We start from the raw sequence: 19682 nt of genomic DNA, 5'->3' as shown, positions 1-19682 counted from the left end.
TGTGATCATCTCAATCTGTAGGGGGAAATAAGCTAATAAATATTCTTAGTTCTAAGAAACACCAGTGAGTAGCTTGTGAGCCATCCCAACATTAGCCCTTGATCATGACTCTCATTTCCATTCCATTACACACAAGTCATTGGGTGAAGGCATCTTCTGTATAGGGGTTTTGTTAAGATCCCTGACGCTTGTTTTGAACATTAACACGCATTGCTTGCAGTACAGTTCTGGAAACATAAGGACCTTATCTTTCATATCAGCAAGCAATAAGTTTAAAAAAGAAAAGGTTAAATTGATACACCTTTTAGGGTTAGTGTTCCCACACGGCCATATCTCTACGTTACAGCGCGTGTTTTTGGAAGACAGACGGACCACCTCTGCTAATTAGCAATCTATCGTGCGCTGAACGCCTGTGTGTATATAATGGGAAAAGGCCACCAGAAACGTGTTGTCACGGAAAAAATACTGTCGGCTGCAACTATGATAAAGCCGGTAAATAGTGTACAGTAAGTGTATATTTTGCGTTAAATTATGTGGATGTTATATGAACGAACATAACGGGCTTTTGTTTTTAGAACCGTATCGCAATTGAGAATCGATTCACGTTTAAATAGAATATTTTGCTGCCAGAGTCAGTCTACCTCTAAAATAACATACAAGGTCCTTGAACCTTAAGGCAGGCTCCTTATTAAGAGTAAGTACATATTGGGCTATCCCAACATAAGATGGCAGCACAAGCAAAGTTATTTGTCACAATTTAGAATGTATTCACTCTATTTTGAACGTCCTGTAACTTTTTGTCCAACCTCAGTATTATAATACATTTATGTTAAGGATTTACACAAACATTACACGGTAGGCTACATGTTTGAGTGCAGGACTGAAATGGAACCCTTCCTTCTGTGCAAGAGATTCAGTGGGGATATTTGAAGTGCTGCACCCTAGGACCGACTGCCAGTAAGGGTATACCTCTCGTTGCATTGTAGCAAATATACTGGTAACTAACCCTTCTTCTGTCTGTGATTGTAGCGTCGAGAGTGATCAGGTACGATACACACCCTTCGGTTATCTTCCTTGACATAATTTAACTCCAATGTTGTCATATATGCTGCTGCTACTGTTTATCCTGTTGCTTAGTCACTTTATCCCTACCTTTAAATCAGTGGCGAACCGTAACTATGGCCCTAGTCTCCAGAGGGACCAAAAATCTTCCATTACGTTGTATCAAACTCAAATCAAGAAAATAACATAAAACATAGTATCATTTATTATATCTTCTGTAGTCGGACCATTCTAGTTCTACTGAAGGAGAAATGAAAACAGGCCTGGCCGAGCTTCGGAGACAGAAAATCATAACAATACAAAAGCACAACCATTTAATTTCCCAAATTAAATTAAAAGTTATTTTATGACCTTCATCACACTAACCAGTGATCTAAAGTTTAAATGCAACAATGTTTCATAGTCATTATTTTCAGAGATCGCAAACATCAAGTGAGCTGCAAAAAAAAGTGTCATTCACCAGATTATCATTTGTAAACAAAGATTGAAAGTTAAAAGGGTGGCGCTAACAAATTAGCAGCAACATCCACCTTGAAGTTAATAACAGCTGCTAGAGCCGCTGTAGCCATTGTCACACTACTACAACACAAGCTAGCTAGCATTTCCGTGGGAAAACTACTGCTTGCGCCTCTGATTATTTGCTCGTCTTGCGCCCTCAGTAGTGATGTGTCTAGGCCTTAGAGAAAGAGAAGGGCGCAATTTCGGCCTGCATTCTTGTATCTGCAGGACTTCTATAAGTACATTTTATACTTTTTATACCCCTTTATACTTTTATAAGTACATTTTTAGGTTAGGGAAGGCAGAAGCGATCCAGTACAGTAGGTGGCGTTATTGAACAATAACGTTGGATGCCAGCCGCCGATTCAATACCCCCCCCCCCATTAATGTTACTTACCTTACAGATCACAAAGTGAGCTCATTTCCACTACATTCATATGCAAATACGTTTGATTCATACACTGGCTTGTCTGGCTGGCATGTTTTCATTTTAAACAGGCATTCCCTTATCTAAACTCAAATAATTGTAGTCCTCAATTATGATTTAAAAAAAAAAAAGCATAGCTTATTAGTACACCTTTGTGGTTGAATATATATCTATTGTATGTCTTATGATCCAATTTAATGTTGAACTAACAAATACCATCAAGGGATACGTTACAATTTACAATAATGAACACCTTATGAAACAGCTGTGAAAACCAATCTAGCAATATTTTAGATTTAAATACATAACCATTGATATTTTTTTGGTACATGTGTGTCAATTTACTTTCAGATTTTTTTGTACACTCACATGGCAATCAGACTGAAATACAGAATTCTGGTGTGTGGAATAGAGAGGGGGTGGGTATTGTGTGGATGGGAGGTTGAATAGAGAGGGGATGGGTATTGTGTGGATGGGGTGTTGGTAAAGGATGACATCAGGTGGATCCATGTCTGGGTGTTAGGCATAACCCCTAGGTCCTGGAGAACAGGAGCAGTGTAAAGGGAATAGGGTAGGAGACAGAGGTAAACAAGCAAGCACACAGGTTAAATGATTGTCAGGTATGTAAAAATACAGTTATTGAATTATTTAATTTAAATGTTTGATTAGACATGCAATAATGTTAATGGCAGACAGAAAAGAAAGGATACCTGTCTAATTTTTGATGTCAGTGGGGTTGGTAAGGGATGGTCCCTGGAAAACATAGAGTGATGAGTTGTGAGAGAAACTCCAGGGGGGTGTCATGACCACTGGGGTCATACATACCTACCTGGAGGTGGCAGTTACTTAACGTGATCCAGTTGTTAGCCTTGAGATTGACTATTTGGAGAAACCCCTGGGCCAGTGTTGGTACTGCTGACAGCATGGTGATGCCGCCCACCACGAGGCAGCAAATAGTTATTATCTGAGATTTTTATATTCACCTTATCGGATGTCCGGGTCTCGCCTTCCTTTCGTCCTTCTTCCAAGCCAAGTCATTCGCCCAGATGTCGAAGCACTTGGTCCCCTTGATTCTTCTCAGGTGGCTCTCCTTTTTCTCATTCGCCCTGTCCATGTTCAGTCTAACCTTCATTGATAATATAAATAAATGCAATTATTACAAATATATCTCTTGTAAGGCCAGAAAATAAATTAACAGCGGACAATAATTTGTACCTGGTCAAAAACCTCCACATCCTTCTCAGTCCGTGCCTAAAGGTGGTCTTCAAAGGCATTCTGATCTGCTTCAACAACTTCCACCACATCAGGTGGAGTATCAGTGACCTCAAAGAACGTTATGCAAAAGAAAACACTAATTCAATAAAAAAAAGATATACGACAGTATATGCAATAATGTTACAATTGCATTGTTTATGTCAGTTAACTGCTGCGGCTCCCCTCCATATAGCAGGCGATAGAGTGAATACTCTGGAGGCCTGGACACTGCTGTGTTGTGTGCAAAGATAATTACCTTCAGATTGTCCTTCCACCGTTCCTGGTACCCGTCAAGGGACTTGCCCATGGCAGTCCCGTTGGTCCCTTCATCCAACATGGAGTCACCATACATCTACTCATTCACATTATATATAACTCACTGTACGATCAGTGTCAATTTATAAAACACTCTAAATTACTGGGCACCTATGCAAAACAATGCCACAACCATTACATTAAGCTGACATTGACTAAAACCAACTAGGCGAGAGCTAACTACTATTGTGCTTAGCCAAGGTAAATTTGGTTAGCATCAAGCTAGCGAACTGTTACACTATTTTCGTACAAATATTAACACTAACATTTTATCGTGACGTCACATATTTACATGTATTACCTAAAGTGAACTGAGCCTTTGTTCATAGAAAATAAAACAAATTGGATCTAAAACGTTAAAAAAAAAAGTACAGAAAGTTTGGGCGCCATGTTAATCCCTTCTCGTTCCTTTGTCTGTACATTATGCCTTGAATCTATGCTATCGTGCCCAGAAACCTGCTCCTTTTACTCTCTGTTACGAACGTGCCAGACGGCCAGTTCTTATAGCCTTGAGCCGTACTCTTATCCTACTTCTCCTCTGTTCCTCTGGTGATGTAGAGGTTAATCCAGGACCTGCAATGCCTAGTTCCACTCCTACTCAACAGGTCAATGACAGAAGTCATTTGCTGACTTCTGTAACCGTAAAAGCCTTGGTTTCATGTATGTTAACATTAGAAGCCTACTCCCTAAATTTGCTTTATTCACTGCTTTAGCACATTCTGCCAACCCGGATGTCTTAGCTGTGTCTGAATCCTGGCTTAGGAAAACCACCAAAAAAACTGAAATTTCCATCCCTAACTATTACATTTTCCGCCAAGATAGAACTACCAAAGGGGATGGTGTTGCAATCTACTGCAGAGATAGCCTGCAGAGTTATGTCTTACTATCCAGGTCTGTACCAAAACAATTTCAGCTTCTACTTCTAAAAATTCACCTTTCCAGAAACAAGTCTCTCACCGTTTCCGCTTGCTATAGACCACCCTCTGCCCCCAGCTGTGCCCTGGACACCATATGTGAATTGATTGCCCCGCCATCTATCTTCTGAGCTCGTGCTGCTAGGCTAGGCTAAACTGGGACATGCTTAACACCACGGCCATCCTACAATCTAAGCTTGATGCCCTCAATCTCACACAAATTATCAATGAGCCTACCAGGTACAACCCCAAATCCGTAAACACGGGCACCCTCATAGATATCATCCTAACTAACTCGCCCTCCAAATACACCTCTGCTGTTTTCAACCAAGATCTCAGCGATCACTGCCTCATTGCCTGCATCCGTAATGGGTCTGCGGTCAAACGACCACCCTTCATCACTGTCAAACGCTCCCTAAAACACTTCAGCGAACAGGCCTTTCTAATCAACCTGGCCCGGGTATCCTGGAATGACAGTGACCTCATCCCATCAGTAGAGGATGCCTGGTTATTCTTTAAAAGTGCCTTCCTCACCATCTTAAATAAGCATGCTCCATTCAAAAAATGTAGGACCAGGAATAGATATAGCCCTTGGTTCACTCCAGACCTGTCTGCCCTTGACCAGCACAAAAACATCCTGTGGCGTTCTGCATTAGCATCGAATAGCCCCCGTGATATGCAACTTTTCGGGGAAGTTAGGAACCAATATACACAGACAGTTACGAAAGTTAAGGCTAGCTTTTTCAAACAGAAATGTGAATCCTGTAGTACAAACTCAAAAAAGTTCTGGGACACTGTAAAGTCCATGGAGAATAAGAGCACCTCCTCCCAGCTGCCCACTGCACTGAGGCTAGAAAACACTGTCACTACCGATAAATCCACTATGATTGAGAATTTCAATAAGCATTTCTCTACGGCTGGCCATGCTTTCCACCTGGCTACCCCTACCCCGGTCAACTGCCCGGCACCCTCCACAGCAATACTTCTGGCCCTTCTTTGGACACTGTGTTAACTAACCTCCAGACGAGCTTCAATGCCATACAACTCTCCTTCCGTGGCCTCCAACTGCTCTTAAATGCAAGTAAAACTAAATGCATGATTCAACCGATCGCTGCCCGCCCGCCCAGCATCACATCTCTGGACGGTTCTGGCTTAGAATATGTGGACAACTACAAATACCTAGGTATCTGGTTAGACTGTAAACTCTCCTTCCAGACTCACATTAAGAAACTCCAATCCAAAAATAAATCTAGAATCGGCTTCCTATTTCGCAACAAAGCATCCTTCACTCATGCTGCCAAACATACCATCCTACCGATCCTCGACTTCGGCGATGTCATTTACAAAATAGCCCCCAACACTCTACTCAATAAACTGGATGCAGTCTATCACAGTGCCATCTGTTTTGTCACCAAAGCCCCATATACTACCCACCACTGCGACCTGTACGCTCTCGTTGGCTGGCCCTCGCTTCATTCTCGTCGCCAAACCCACTGGCTTCAGGTCATCGACAAGTCTCTGATAGGTAAGGCCCCGCCTTATCTCAGCTCACTGGTCACCATAGCAGCACCCACCCGTAGCACGCGCTCCAGCAGGTATATCTCTCAAGTCACCTCCAAAGCCAATTCCTACTTTGGCCGCCTTTCCTTCCAGTTCTCTGCTGCTAATGACTGGAATGAATTGCAAAAATTGCTGAAGCTGGTGACTCTTACCTCCCTCACTAGCTTTAAGCACCAGCTGTCAGAGCAGCTCACAGATCACTGCACCTGTACATAGCCCATCTTTAAATAGCCCATCCAACTACCTCATCCCCATACTGTATTTATTTATCTTGCTCCTTTGCACCCCTGTATCTCTACTTGCACATTCATCTTCTGCACATCAATCACTCGTGTCTAATTGGTATATTGTAATTACTTCGCCACCATGGCCTCTATTGCCTTACCTCCCTTTTCTTACCTCATAGAGGTAGATTTAGATTTTATTGAACTGTATTATTGACTGTATGTTTTGTTTATTCCATGTGCAACTCTGTTGTTGTATGTGTCGAACTGCTTTGCTTTATTCTTGGCCAGGTCGCAGTTGTAAATGAGAACTTGTTCTCAACTTGCCTACCTGGCTAAATAAAGGTAAAATAAAAATAAATAAATGTAAACCATTAGCAACCTAGCCTAATTCCATTAACTTACTTACAATGAGGATAATACCAACCAGTTTTTCACTCAGTTAAAACTGCCTTCAAACATCAACAAACTCATGGACTATGTAATTAACCATGTTACCTCAATATTTTGAGTTATATTGCATTTTTGCACATTACATACCTGAATTAATAGTTAAAGTGATGAGACGGAGAAACGTTCATTTTCAGAACTAGTCATTCTCCATAATGATGAAGAAATGTTAAATATCTCACTAACTCACTTCATTGATGTCACAGCTCCCCTAGTGGCAGTAATTGTATACATACATTAAATGAAAATACCTGGGAGGAAAAATGAAATATAAAAAATATGACCATACATGCAGTTGAAGTCGGAAGTTTACATACACCTTAGCCAAATACATTTAAACTTAGTTTCACAATTCCTGACATTTAATCTTAGTAAAAATTCCCTGTCTTAGGTCAGTTAGGATCACCGCTTCATTTTAAGAATGTGAAATAACAGAATAATAAACTCAGAAAAAAGAAACGTCCTCTCACTGTCAACTGTCTTTATTTTCTGCAAACTTAACATGTGTAAATATTTGTATGAACATAAGATTAAACAACTGAGATATAAACTGAACAAGTTCCACTGACATGGAATAATGTGTCCCTGAACAAAGGAGGCGTCAAAATCAAAAGAACAGTCAGTATCTGGTGTGGCCACCAGCTGCATTAAGTACTGCAGTGCATCTCCTCCTCATGGACTGCACCAGATTTGCCAGTTCTTGCTGTGAGATGTTACCCCACTCTTCCACCAAGGCACCTGCAAGTTCCCGGACATTTCTAGGGGGAATTGCCCTAGCCTTCACCCTCCGATCCAACAGGTCCCAGACGTGCTCTATGGGATTGAGATCCGGGCTCTTCGTTGGCCATGGCAGAACACTGACATTCCTGTCTTGCAGGAAATCACGCACAGAACGAGCAGTATGGCTGGTGGCATTGTCATGCTGGAGGGTCATGTCAGGATGAGCCTGCAAGAAGGGTACCACATGAGGGAGGAGGATGTCTTCCCTGTATGTCTTTCCTGTCACCCTGTAGTGCTGTCTTAGGGGTTTCACAGTACGGACATTGCAGTTTATTGCCCTGTCCACATCTGCAGTCCTCACGCCTCCTTGCAGCATGCCTGAGGCACGTTCACGCAGATTAGCAGGGACCCTGGGCATCTTTCTTCTGGTGTTTTTCAGAGTCAGTAGAAAGGCCTCTTTAGTGTCCTAAGTTTTCACAACTGTGACCTTAATTGCCTACCGTCTGTAAGCTGTTAGTGTCTTCACGACCGTTCCACAGTGGCATGTTCATTAATTATGGTTCATTGAACAAGCATGGGAAACAGTGTTTAAACCCTTTACAGTGAAGATCTGTGAAGTTATTTGGATTTTTATGAATTCTTTGAAAGACAGGGTCCTGAAAAAGGGATGTTTTTTGTTGTTGCTGAGTTTAGTAAAAGTAATGATTTATTTCAGCTTTTATTTCTTTCATCACATTCCCAGTGGGTCAGAAGTTTACATACACTCAATTAGTATTTGGTAGCATTGCCTTTACATTGTTTAACTTGGGTCAAATGTTTCGGGTAGCCTTCCACAACTTTGGAAGTGTCCTTGGGGTGATTGTCCATTTGGAAGCCCCATTTGCGACCAAGCTTTAACATCCTGACTGATGTCTTGAGATGTTGCTTCAATATATCCACATCATTTTCCATCCTCATGATGCCATCTATTTTGTGAAGCGCACCAGTCCCTCCTGCAGCAAAGCACCCCCACAACATGATGCTGCCACCCCCGTGCTTCACGGTTGGGATGGTTTTCTTCGGCTTGCAAACCTCCCCCTTTTTCCTCCAAACATAATGGTCATTATGGCCAAAGAGTTCTATTTTTGATTCATCAGACCAGAGGACATTTCTCCAAAAAGTACTATCTTTGTACCCATGTGCAGTTGCAAACCGTAGTCAGGCTTTTTTTAATGGGGGTTTTGGGGCAATGTCTTCTTCCTTGCTGAGCGGCCTTTCAGGTTATGTCGATATAGGGCTCGTTTTACTGTGGATATAGATCCTTTTGTACCTGTTTCCTCCAGCATCTTCACAAGGTCCTTTGCAGTAGTTCTGGTATTGATTTGCACTTTTCGTACCAAAGTACATTAATCTCTAGGAGACAGAACATGTCTCCTTCCTGAGCGGTATGACGGCTGCGTGGTCCCAATGTGTTTATACTTGCGTAGTATTGTTTGTACAGATGAACGTGGTACCTTCAGGTATTTGGAAATTGCTCCCAAGGATGAACCAGACTTGTGGAGGTCTACAATTTTTTTCTGAGGTTTTGGCTGATTTCTTTTGATTTTCCCGTGATGTCAAGCAAAGAGGCACTGAGTTTGAAGGTAGGCCTTGAAATACATCCACAGGTACACCTCCAATTGACTCAAATGATGTCAATTAGCCTATCAGAAGCTTCTAAAGCCATGACATCATGTTCTGGAATTTTCCAAGCTGTTTAAAGGCACAGTCAAGTTAGTGTATGTAGACTTCTGACCCACTGGAATTATGATACAGTGAAATAATCTCTGTAAACAATTGTTGTAAAAATGACTTGTAATGCACGAAGTAGATGTCCTAACTGACTTGACAAAACTATAGTTTGTTAACAAGAAATTTGTGGAGAGGTTGAGAAACGAGTTTTAATGACTCCAACCTAAGTGTATGTAAACTTCCGACTTCAATATGTGTCACATATACACATGGCATATGCTTGAGTACCACCTTGGCATCTATGATCTGCTTGCCTCAATAAATGAATACTAGAACATTGGTAGCCAGAATTAGCTCTTTCAAATAAAATCAAACTTTGTCACATGCGCCAAATACAACAATATACCTTACCGTGAAATGCTTACTTACAAGCCCTTAACCAACAGTGCAGTTCAAGAAGAGTTTAAGAAAATATTTACCAAATAAACTAAAGTAAAAAATAAAATGAACGATTACAAAAAGTAACACAATAACATAACGAGGCTATATACAGGGGGTACTGGTACCGATTCAGTGTGCGAGGATACAGGTTAGTTGAGGTAATTTGTTCATGTAGGTAGGGGTGAAGTGACTATGCATCGATAATAAACAGCGAGTAGCAGCATTGTACAAAACAAATGGAGAGGTGGGGGGCAATGCAGTAGCAGCTTTGTATCTAGTCTCATAATAATTGCATAACGGTGCAAGTTAGACATGTTATCTTTTGTTTGCATGTTTTAATTTTTTTTATTAAACCTTTATTTAACTAGGCAAGTCAGTTAAGAACAAATTCTTATTTACTATGACGACCTACCCCAGCCGAACCCGGACGACACTGGGCCAATTGTGCGCTGCCCTATGGGACTCCCAATCACGGCCGGTTGTGATACAGCCTGGAAATGAACCAGGGTCTGTAGTTATGCCTCTAACACTGAGATGCAGTGCCTTAGACCGCTGCGCCACTCGGGAGTCCCAAGCAAGTCTTTTTTTGTTGGTCCTGTCGATGTTGTGATCACACACAGGTTACTTTGCCTGCTTGCAAATGTGTTCTAAAACTGGGGATGTTTCATAGTATTTCCGATTATCTTAACTCACCACCACCACCAATTAATTTTATTTTTCACAGATATCCACAGAACCACAACTGCAATACAGGCCTACACTCAGTTAAAAAGGTGCTATCTACAAACTAACAGGACTCTTTCACTGTCCCCATAAGAGAACCCTTTTTGATTCCAGGTAGAACCCCTTCTGTGTCTAGGTAGCTCCCTTTTTGGCTCCATTCCACATAGGGTTCTACCTGGAACCAAAAAGTTCTCTCGTTTGGTGACAACCAAAGAACCCTGTTGGAACCCGTTTCTCAAAGAGTGTACTCAACAAGTTTAGCCTGATAAGTTTACACCATTTGATTCTGTACTCAAACATCTGCCTGGTATTCAAGATAACATGCAACATAGCAGCACCACCACCCTTTGAAGGTTTTTGTCAACCTGTGCTCAGACTTAAAACACAGTGTTCCAAGAACCTCCACCAGGGGTGACTGTAGTATGCTCAAACGGACAAAATGCAGGCGAGGCACCCCACACTCATTTTCGATCCCAAGGGGTCTTCATTTTCATACTGTATGCTCTCACTCTCATCACTATCTCCTTTGCCATCTTCTCATGTCTTTACTTGGAACTCCATCATCCATCCACACACACACACACACACACACACACACACACACACACACACACACACACACACACACACACACACACACAATAGCATCTTGCTTACATTTCTCACATTTTAGGCATCCAGCTGAGGCCTTGGATGGATCATGTTACACTGAGATGGGCACAGGGGTATATGTACAGTCATTTTTAGTGTGGTGGCAAAGTAGTTGAACAGGAGAAGAGGATGTGGTTACTTGTGGAGGGAGAACAGTGAGGTGGGTGGGTTGAGCACCTGCAGTGAAGCTGATTGGTTGCTCTGGCTCATCACATCTTAACTAAAAGAAAGAGATTTAGAAATGAGTTAGACATTGCCATAGTTCAACAGCTGAAAAGCAGTCATTAACATACTCCCAGAAATAGCAATGTATTCACTGAATGAAGTAGCCTACCCATCCCCATGTACAATTGTATTCATCAATGAAATAAATTATACTATAGCACATTCAATTACATTATTGTTGTAGGCTATAGACTACTCTTGTATCTACAATAACGTAATCATGGAATGAAATGGCGTACCCATCCACATTTAATTGATAAATTAGATAAATAATACTAGCACATACAGTTAGATTGTAGAATAGGCTACTACTGTATCCACACTATATTAGGATACCGTTGTGATATTGTCAGGCGTGATTTTAGGTCTTCGATCGAAGTTGCATGTTGTACCTCGTTTCCCTTCAGTGAAAAGTAGTTATTTAATTAATCCATTAAATAAATAATACTAGCACATCAAATTACGTTATTGTACACTATCCTACTCTGCTATAGACATAGTAATAATATTGCCTACGTGCTTTCGACAATGTTATCAACAAAAAATTATTATTTTCAAATAAACCAAATTTGCCTTAACACAGTAGGCCTAAATATTTCCTAACGATATCACAACTTAAGTAAAGCCTACTTACTCCTCAATTGGATCAAGTACATCTTGGTAATTATTTATCGTTTCTAATGAAACTATCTGGGGCAGACACTCAAATCGCTTCTGTTGCTTGTAAAAAAACAAGAATGAATGAATGTGTCGCCGCCGAGCTCTCAAATACCGTGCCAGTCTCTCACTGTATGAATGGTCACTGCAATCCGAATTCCGGGGAACGTCCTTACCCTAAACTAACACTAAACTTAACCAATTTACATTATTCTACTTTTTTGTGTACCTTTTAACTAGGCAAGTCAGTTAAGAAAAAAATATTATTTTCAATGATGGCCTAGGAACAGTGGGTTAACTGCCTTGTTCAGGGGCTCCCTCTGTACTTGATAGAGGGAGGGACATCCCAAGGAACCCGATTAGCACAAACCCTCTGGGGAAAGTCTGTGAAGTGCTCTATTCGACTGAAGGGACATCCCAAGGATCCCTAATAGCACCTATGAACTCATCTGAAAGCCGTTGACACAACCGTTATTGGCTGTCTGTGGAACTGGTAACAACACAGTCTGTGATTGGCTAACAACATTTAGATCTGTATACAGCGAGATAAGATAACATACCATGCCATGAGGTGTTGAGGGAAAGACAGATTGGGCATCATCTTTTCTAGGCCATTAGCGATAACAGGAAATACACAAGCCGTAGGCTACACTGTAGTTCAATGTGGTTATGTTGGAATGTCTGCTTGCACGGGAAAAATTGTACGTTTCTAACATTTAGAGTTGAGATTTAATTAATATAAACTATGCACATGACGTTAGTAAGGCGTTGGTGTCATGTCAGTCAGACACGTAACGCAGGAGTCACACAGACGTTTGTAAGGCGTTGGTATCATGTCAGGTGGTACGTTGCCAAGGCTTATGTCCCTGATCACCCCTCATAGCACACGGTGTCGCTAACTACCTCTGCACATCGACTCAGTACTGGTACCCCGTGTATATAGCCAACTTATCGTTACTCATTGTGTATTTATTCTTCTTGTTATAATTGTTCTATTATTTCTTTGTATTCTCTGCATTGCTGGAAAGGGCTCGTAAGTAAGCATTTCAATGTTAGTCTGTTGTTTACGAAGTATGTGACAAATAAAATTAGATTTGTTTCATGGTTAAAAAGTATACACCATGACGAACGTCAGCATGTAATAACGCGTGTAACGCAAGCAGTCTCGGTACACCTGCCCCTATGCGTGTTGTCAGTGGAGGGTATACGCCGTATACCCAGTTATTTTTCAATGGGCATTAAGTATACTCACTTCTTAATCCCTTCGATGCATATCAAAGTAGCCTAGTTTAGTGGTCTAGTGGAGGTATGTCATATCAATTAATAAGGTTGATGGAACATATCAGAATGTTTAGCTTAAAATGTTGATTAACTATTATTTCTAAACATTTTAGGTGCAGCAATGTGCACACGGTGCAGGCCTACATGCGAATGTTCCAAAATGCAATTTACAGGAAAAGCATTCTAAAATGTGCACCACCCATACCTGAAAATAGTTTCATAGACAGAGATGGAAATATCCATTAGACATTTTAGAAAGAAGGGAGCTCTAAAGATGCGACAACTTACAACTATCATGGGTTTATTAATATGACTAAGATCATACCTTTGGCTGCTAGACAATGAAATAAAGTTTAAAGAATACCAACAGAACAGGAGAACATTGAGGTCTTTATAAAATACTTGTCTCCATGTTTCTATGGTGGGATTTTGGCTGTAGACTACTATGAAGCAAGGCAAAACATGCCTCAATGTCATGAAGTAAAACATAAGGAAGGAAAAATATAGCGACGCTAATGGTAGGCCTAACCGTCTTCTGGTAGATGGAAAGGCTTTCCCAAAAACTCTCAATTTAAAATGTTAACTAACTACAAAGTAGTCTTTGCCTACCTGGCGGAATGATATCATAATTATTTGCATCAATCCAGTGGCCATTTGTTTTGCTAACTACATCTCAGAAACACTGCTAACCAAACAGCAGTTTTAGATGCCTGCCACTTAAATTAAACGATAACTACACAACAAAAAATACAATTCCCAGACCTTAGTGGTCTCCTGATGTGGTTTAAACATTGTTATGGACATAGAACATCCTATTTAGTTGTTTTTTCTATTAAAAAAGTGTGACTTATAGCGAAAACCAGAAAAAAAATTACCAATCAGAAACCTGCAAATTTCTGGCTTAGTTGACAGCCTCAATTTATCTGTTTCACTAGTAGGCCTACCTGCACAGTACAGCTTGGGTTGGCCTGACTGTGAAAGATAATTTTAGGTTATTTAAGAGTGCATGTCACTGTTTCTCATACATTTTCACACAGAGCATCTTTCCTTCAACGGGCAGGCCATTTGGTACAGTTTTTGCTCAATTAGAGTATACTCACTTCTCCAGGCACCACTATGTGGTAGAGGTCGGCCGATTAGGATTTTTCAATACCGATTATTGGAGGACCCAAAAAAAAGGCGATACAGATTAATCGGCCGATATTTATTTGTAATAATGACAATTACAACAATACTGAATGAACACTTATTTTAACTTAATATAATACATAAATACTATCAATTTAGCCATAAATAAATAATGAAACATGTTCAAATTTGGTTTAAATAATGCAAAAACAGTGTTGGAGAAGAAAGTAAAAGTGCAATATGTGCCATGTAAAAAAGCTAACGTTTAAGTTCCTTGCTCAGAACATGAGAACATATGAAAGCTGGTGGTTCCTTGTAACATGAGTCTTCAATATTCCCAGGTAAGAAGTTTTAGGTTGTAGTTATTATAGGACTATTTCTCTCTATACGATTTGTATTTCATATACCTTTGACTATTGGATGTTCTTATAGGCACTTTAGTATTGCCAGTGTAACAGTATAGCTTCCGTCCCTCTCCTCGCTCCTACCTGGGCTCAAACCAGGAACACATCGACACCAGCCACCCTCGAAGCAGCGTTACCCATGCAGAGCAAGGGGAACAACTACTCCAAGTCTCAGAGCGAGTGACGTTTGAAACGCTATTAGCGCGCACCCGGCTAACTAGCTAGCCATTTCACATCGGTTACATGATGTTCTAATAGGTACTTTAGTATTGCCAGCCTAATCTCGGGAGTTGACAGGCTTGAAGTCATAAACAGCGCAATGCTTGAAGAATTGCGAAGGGCTGCTGGCAAAATGCACGAAAGTGCTGTTTCAATGAATGCTTACGAGCCTGCTGGTGCCTACCACCGCTCAGTCAGACTGCTCTATCAAATCATAGACTTAATTATAATATAATAAACACACAAATATGAGCCTTAGGTCATTAATATGGTCGAATGCGGAAACTATCATTTTCGAAAACAAAACGTTTATTTTATCTAACGGGTGGCATCCCTAAGTCTAAATATTCCTTTTACATTGCACAACCTTCAATGTTATGTCATAATTACGTAAAATTCTGGCAAGTTAGTTCGCAATGAGCCAGGCGGCCCAAACTGTTGCATATACCCTGACTCTGCGTGCAATGAACTGACACAATTTCACCTGGTTAATATAGCCTGCTAACCTGGATTTCTTTTAGCTAAATATGCAGGTTTAAAAATATATACTTCTGTGTATTGATTTTAAGAAAGGCATTGATGTTTATGGACAGGTACAGTCGTGCAACGATTGTGCTTTTTTCGCAAATGCGCTTTTGTTAAATCATCCCGTTTGGCGAGGTTGGCTGTCTTTGTTAGGAAGAAATAGTATTCACACAGTTCGCAACGAGCCAGGCGGCCCAAACTGCTGCATATACCCTGACTCTGTTGCAGAGGTGACACATTTTCCCTAGTTAAAATAAATTCATGTTAGCAGGCAATATTAACTAAATATGCAGGTTTAAAAATACACTGCTCAAAAAAATTAAGGGAACACTTAAACAACACAACTCCAAGTCAATCACACTTCTGTGAAATCAAACTGTCCACTTAGGAAGCAACACTGATTGACAATAAATTTCACATGCTGTTGTGTAAATGGAATAGACAACAGGTGGAAATTATAGGCAATTAGCAAGACACCCCCAATAAAGGAGTGGTTCTGCAGGTGGGGACCACAGACCACTTCTCAGTTCCTATGCTTCCTGGCTGATGTTTTGGTCATTTTTGAATGTTGGCGGTGCTTTCACTCTAGTGGTAGCATGAGACAGAGTCTACAACCCACACAAGTGGCTCAGGTAGTGCAGCTCATCCAGGATGGCACATCAATGTGAGCTGTGGCAAGAAAGTTTGCTGTGTCTGTCAGCGTAGTGTCCAGAGCATGGAGGTGCTACCAGGAGACAGGCCAGTACATCAGGAGACGTGGAGGAGGCCGTAGGAGGGCAACAACCCAGCAGCAGGACCGCTACCTCCGCCTTTGTGCAAGGAGGAGCAGGAGAAGCAGTGCCAGAGCCCTGCAAAATGACATCCAGCAGGCCTCAAATGTGCATGTGTCTGCTCAAACGGTCAGAAACAGACTCCATGAGGGTGGTATGAGGGCCCGACGTCCACAGGTGGGGGTTGTGCTTACAGCCCAACACTGTGCAGGGCGTTTGGCATTTGCCAGAGAACGCCAAGATTGGCAAATTCGCCACTGGCGCCCTGTGCTCTTCACAGATGAAAGCAGGTTCACACTGAGCACGTGACAGACGTGACAGAGTCTGGAGACGCTGTGGAGAACGTTCTGCTGCCTGCAACATCCTCCGGCATGACCGGTTTGGCGGTGGGTCAGTCATGGTGTGGGGTGGCATTTCTTTGGGGGGCCGCACAGCCCTCCATGTGCTCGCCAGAGGTATCCTGACTGCCATTAGGTACCGAGATGAGATCCTCAGACCCCTTGTGAGTCCATATGCTGGTGCGGTTGGCCCTGGGTTCTTCCTAATGCAAGACAATGCTAGACCTCATGTGGCTGGAGTGTGTCAGCAGTTCCTGCAAGAGGAAGGCATTGACGCTATGGACTGGCCCGCCCGTTCCCCAGACCTGAATCCAATTGAGCACATCTGGGACATCATGTCTCGCTCCATCCACCAACGCCATGTTGCACCACAGACTGTCCAGGAGTTGGCAGATGCTTTAGTCCAGGTCTGGGAGGAGATCCCTCAGGAGACCATCCGCCACCTCATCAGGAGCATGCCCAGGCATTGTAGGGAGGTCATACAGGCACGTGGAGGCCACACACACTACTGAGCCTCATTTTGACTTGTTTATGGACATCACATCAAAGTTGGATCAGCCTGTAGTGTGGTTTTCCACTTTAATTTTGAGTGTGACTCCAAATCCAGACCTCCTTGGGTTGATAAATTGGATTTCCATTGATTATTTTTGTGATTTTGTTGTCAGCACATTCAACTATGTAAAGAAAAAAGTATTTAATACGATTATTTCTTTCATTCAGATCTAGGATGTGTTGTTTAAGTGTTCCCTTTATTTTTTTGAGCAGTATATATACTTGTGTATTGATTTTAAGACATTCATGTTTATGGTTGGGTACACGTTGGAGCAAGACAGTCCTTTTTCGCGAATGCGCACCGCATCGATTATATGCAACGCAGGACAGGCTAGATAAACTAGTAATATCATCAACCATGTGTAGTTAACTAGTGATTATTATTGATTTGATTGATTGTTTTTTTATAAGATAAGAGTAATGCTAGCTAGCAACTTACCTTGGCTTCTTACTGCATTCGCGTAACAGGCAGGCTCCTCGTTGAGTGCAATGTAATGCAGGTGGTTAGAGCGTTGGACTAGTTAACCGTAAGGTTGCAAGATTGAATCCCCAAGCTGACAAGGTAAAAAGCTGTCATTCTACTCCTGAGCAAGGCAGTTAGCCCACCGTTCCTAGGCCGTCATTGAAAATAAGAATGTGTTCTTAACTGACTTTTCTTATAAAAAAAATATAAAACAAATTCGGCAAATCGGTGGCCAAAAATACCGATTACCGATTGTTATGAAAACTTGAAATCGGCCCTAATTAATCGGCCATTCCGATTAATCGGTCGACCTCTACTATGTGGTGTTATCATTGAGCAACTAACAAAAAAGTCAGTGTCTTATCATTCACTTAGAAATAAAACAGTATCTGGACTTTGCACCTTCCAGAGCTTTTTTGTGCTTTATTTTGCAGCCTCAGCTATTTTGTCAAATTTTCTTTTTGTCAATGCAGTGAAAGTAACCTACCCATTTTTCATACTTTTCCTGATTTCCTCCATCTACAACATGAGATGTGTGTATTTCTGTGCCAGGTGTGATGCGTGTGCCACTGCACTGGGTGCTGTGGGATGTGAAAGACACCCTGCTGAAGGTGCGCAGGTCTGTCGGGGAGCAGTACTGCCAGGAGGTCAAGCGAACAGCAGGTTTCAGTCTTAACCCTACAGAGGTGGAGGCTGCCTTCCGCCAGTCCTTCCATCAGTACTCCAAACTCTACCCCAACTACGGTTTCGCCCAGGGCCTGGGGGGGAAGGCCTGGTGGATGGGAGTGGTTCGGGACACCTTCGCCCAGTGTAGAGTGCAGGACGCAGCCCTACTGGACACACTGGCCCACAACTTGTATCATGGCTTCTGCAGCCCTAATAACTGGGAGGTGAGTATAATAATTGTTTCTATCAGCATTACAGTATGTTGTATAATTCATGTAACATCTCCAGAAATGTGATATTATGATTGTGCAAAATGATCTTGTATACCTACATGCATTCATTGAAATAGTTTAATTGTAAACCATCCTCAATATCTATCAATTGGAACAATTGTGCCACATTGTCAAATTAATAGTCTGTATCTTCCGTACTAAGGTATTTCCAGACTCGGCGAAGACCCTGGAGAGCATATCCTCCCTGGGACTGAAGCAGGGTGTGGTGTCCAACTTTGACAATCGCCTGGAGGGGATTCTACGAGACTGTGGCCTGCTGTCTCACTTCAGCTTCCTGCTCACCTCAGAGGAGGCCGGTATAGCCAAGCCTAACCCAGCAATCTTCCACCAGGCACTAGAGAAATGTGGCGTAACAGCCGCGAGTGTAGCTCACATTGGGGACCATTATGTCAATGACTATGTGACCTCTCGGTCACTGGGCCTCCATGGGTACTTGCTGGACAGACAGGGCAGGAATAAATACCCTGATGTTCCCCCACAGCATCGATTAAAGACCCTGGAGGAGCTACCTGCACGTCTCCAGCAACATATGGACTAAATGTTATCTATTACACAAGTAAACTCAAGCCAGGATTCAAACAAACCGCACTGTGCCAACATTTCACTGCACTTGACATTAAAGTATAAAAAAATATATATAAAATCCAAGCCGTGAAACTAGCCCCAAAACTTAACACATGAAATGACCACTTTTAGATTATCTAAAGACGTACATACAGTGAGGGGAAAAAAGTATTTGATCCCCTGCTGATTTTGTACGTTTGCCCACTGACAAAGAAATGATCAGTTTGTAATTTTAATGGCAGGTCTATTTGAACAGTGAGAGACAGAATAACAACAAAAAAATCCAGAAAAACGCATGTCAAAAATGTTATAAATTGATTTGCATTTTAATGAGGGAAATAAGTATTTGACCCTCTCAATCAGAAAGATTTCTGGCTCCCAGGTGTCTTTTATACAGGTAACAAGCTGAGAATAGGAGCATAAGAATAGGAACTCTTAAAGGGAGTGTATACCTGTATAAAAGACACCTGTCCACAGAAGCAATCAGATTCCAAACTCTCCACCATGGCCAAGACCAAAGAGCTCTCCAAGGATGTCAGGGACAAGATTGTAGACCTACACAAGGCTGGAATTGGCTACAAGACCATCGCCAAGCAGCTTGGTGAGAAGGTGACAACATTTGGTGCGATTATTCGCAAATGGAAGAAA

General features: G+C 41.7%; 1 protein-coding gene across 1 annotated transcript; it reads left to right on the top strand.

Annotated features, from left to right (window-relative positions):
- The first annotated feature begins 930 nt into the window (after nt 1-930).
- Nucleotides 931-19682, top strand: hdhd3 (haloacid dehalogenase-like hydrolase domain containing 3). Its single transcript, XM_014167857.2, has 3 exons — nt 931-1045; nt 18064-18401; nt 18613-19682. Exons 2-3 carry the CDS (start codon nt 18069-18071, stop codon nt 19006-19008), a joined length of 729 nt encoding a protein of 242 aa, XP_014023332.1. The 5' UTR covers nt 931-1045; nt 18064-18068; the 3' UTR covers nt 19009-19682.

This window comes from Salmo salar, chromosome ssa22 (assembly GCF_905237065.1).
Source record: "Salmo salar chromosome ssa22, Ssal_v3.1, whole genome shotgun sequence".
NCBI classification, from domain to species: domain Eukaryota; kingdom Metazoa; phylum Chordata; class Actinopteri; order Salmoniformes; family Salmonidae; genus Salmo; species Salmo salar.
Note: the sequence above shows the minus strand (reverse complement) of the source record. Positions and strands in the feature narration are given on the sequence as shown.

Coding starts and splice junctions, on each gene's coding strand:
- hdhd3 (XM_014167857.2), top strand. CDS start 18,069: ATGCGTGTGCCACTGCACTGGGTGCTGTGGGATGTGAAAGACACCCTG. Junction 18,402..18,612: donor GCAGCCCTAATAACTGGGAG/GTGAGTATAATA, acceptor TTCCGTACTAAG/GTATTTCCAGACTCGGCGAA.